Genomic DNA, 1,673 nt, shown 5'->3' on the forward strand with positions numbered 1-1,673 from the left:
CATATATATATATATAATATATATATACATATATATATTATAATATATATATCTTAAGTAACAACACTCACAGTAAGTAATAACGAGAAATAAATAAAATAACGATATACAATTGTATTGATTATAATGACAATGATAATGACGCGGCTGAACACAGAAACTCACACATTGACGCATTTCTACTTACATTGGTTAATTCTGTAAACCGAGTTCCTTTGTTTACCTCCGCACATGTCGCTGCCGTCACCTTCGCACGCATCGTTACAGTCGGTCTCTGCCACCTGTCCGTGCTTTCCGTATGCCATGCCGCATCTACAATTCTTTCCGTATCCCAGACCCATGAATATGTAGCCACGGTCGATGCAGTAAACGGCGCAGAGGGTCGGGGTCAGGATGCCCCACATTCTCTCGGTTTTCTCGAAATCTCTCTGGTCGTTTTTCTCATCTCTAAAGCATCCAATGTATTGAAGTGTCGTTGCCTCTCCTGAAACAGCACGAGAACAGCGAATGACATAATGACGAAATAAAGATTAAGGAAACGTATCAATGATTGAATGAATGAATGAATGAACAAATTAAAGAATGCATCTACTAATTAAATTATAAGCACACAAAAATGAATATGACAAGTAACAATAACAAATTATAAAGCAATAAAGTTACGCGTACAATACTGGCATTAATAGAATAATGCACTCTTTGCATGCTTCAATTCAGATTTCACCTGATAACGAAATCTCTATGCACAATCCGCCTGCACACTGAAACACGCGACGTTACAAACGTTCTCACCTAGATATATGTTCCATGCTATCGCTGCTAAAACAACAGCAAAGTAAATCACAACCGACTTGGTTCGCATTTTGCAGGTATAGTTGTATAGAGCGTGTTTGCGTTATCCGTGCGCTTGTGCTGCGAGTCTGCGCTGGAGTTATATGTATGTATGTGTAAGGTTGTTTACGTGACATAACACAGAGTGTTGCTAGGGTAGAAAGAGTTACTGGCTAACAAACTTTACATATGGCATCCGCGCTCATGAATTATGGAAAGCGACGCTGATGTTTGAATAGAGCCTAGCGCAAGCTAATTAACTTTAGGTGGCATACAACAGAACCCTTCCTCAAATTGTTCACCGTTTCAATATCTCGTCCCTGGAAAGGGCATTCTTTTAAATATTTTACCAGTAAAATTCGGAACCAGCGTGCACTAATTTGCGTCATGCCCGCCAGTTGGATCTGTTCGATTGCAGATCCCGGTTGATTCATAGTGCACCTCTAAAGCTGTTGCTTAGTGATGTCTGTGTGTAGTTCCTTGTTATTAAAAATAACCATTTCCTGCGTGAGTGCTTCATAGGCATGCACTAGAAATATATATATGTAACTCAAAATCCGCAGGGTACTTCAGTGCTTATCATATACATTACAAATTCAACCTCATCTCTCTCTCTCTCTCTCTTTCTCTCTTTCTCTTTCACTCTCTCTGTGCGTCCGTGCGTGCGTGCGTGCGTGCGTGTGCGTGCGCGGCAAGCGTGTATAAACCTAAATGCACCTGCGTATATAGCTTCTTTGCAAATGCTCTTTCTCTCTCTCTCTTGCGCGCGTCCTCTAAACTCTACAGTGTATCACTCATTAATTGACCTCTAGAAAGGAAACGGTTATTTTCCCTTTGCTCTC

The 1,673-nt window shown here is 40.5% G+C and overlaps 1 protein-coding gene across 1 annotated transcript; it reads right to left on the reverse strand.

Moving 5' to 3' along the window:
- Positions 1–136: 136 nt before the first annotated feature.
- LOC106820016 (WSC domain-containing protein 2-like) lies at positions 137–863 on the reverse strand. The gene is made up of 2 exons (XM_014824575.1): positions 793–863; positions 137–484 (listed from the first exon to the last, which is right to left on the reverse strand). The coding sequence occupies exons 1-2, from the start codon at positions 860–862 to the stop codon at positions 180–182; spliced, it is 375 nt and encodes a 124-aa protein (XP_014680061.1). The 5' UTR covers position 863; the 3' UTR covers positions 137–179.
- Positions 864–1,673: the final 810 nt, after the last annotated feature.

This window comes from Priapulus caudatus, unplaced genomic scaffold (genome assembly GCF_000485595.1).
Source record: "Priapulus caudatus unplaced genomic scaffold, Priapulus_caudatus-5.0.1 Scaffold5795, whole genome shotgun sequence".
Taxonomy (NCBI): Eukaryota; Metazoa; Priapulida; class Priapulimorpha; order Priapulimorphida; family Priapulidae; genus Priapulus; species Priapulus caudatus.

Excerpts from the sequence above, each read along its gene's own strand:
- LOC106820016 (XM_014824575.1), bottom strand. The coding sequence starts at position 862 with ATGCGAACCAAGTCGGTTGTGATTTACTTTGCTGTTGTTTTAGCAGCG. Across the intron at positions 485-792 it reads AGCATGGAACATATATCTAG|GAGAGGCAACGACACTTCAA; the intron begins GTGAGAACGTTT and ends GTGCTGTTTCAG.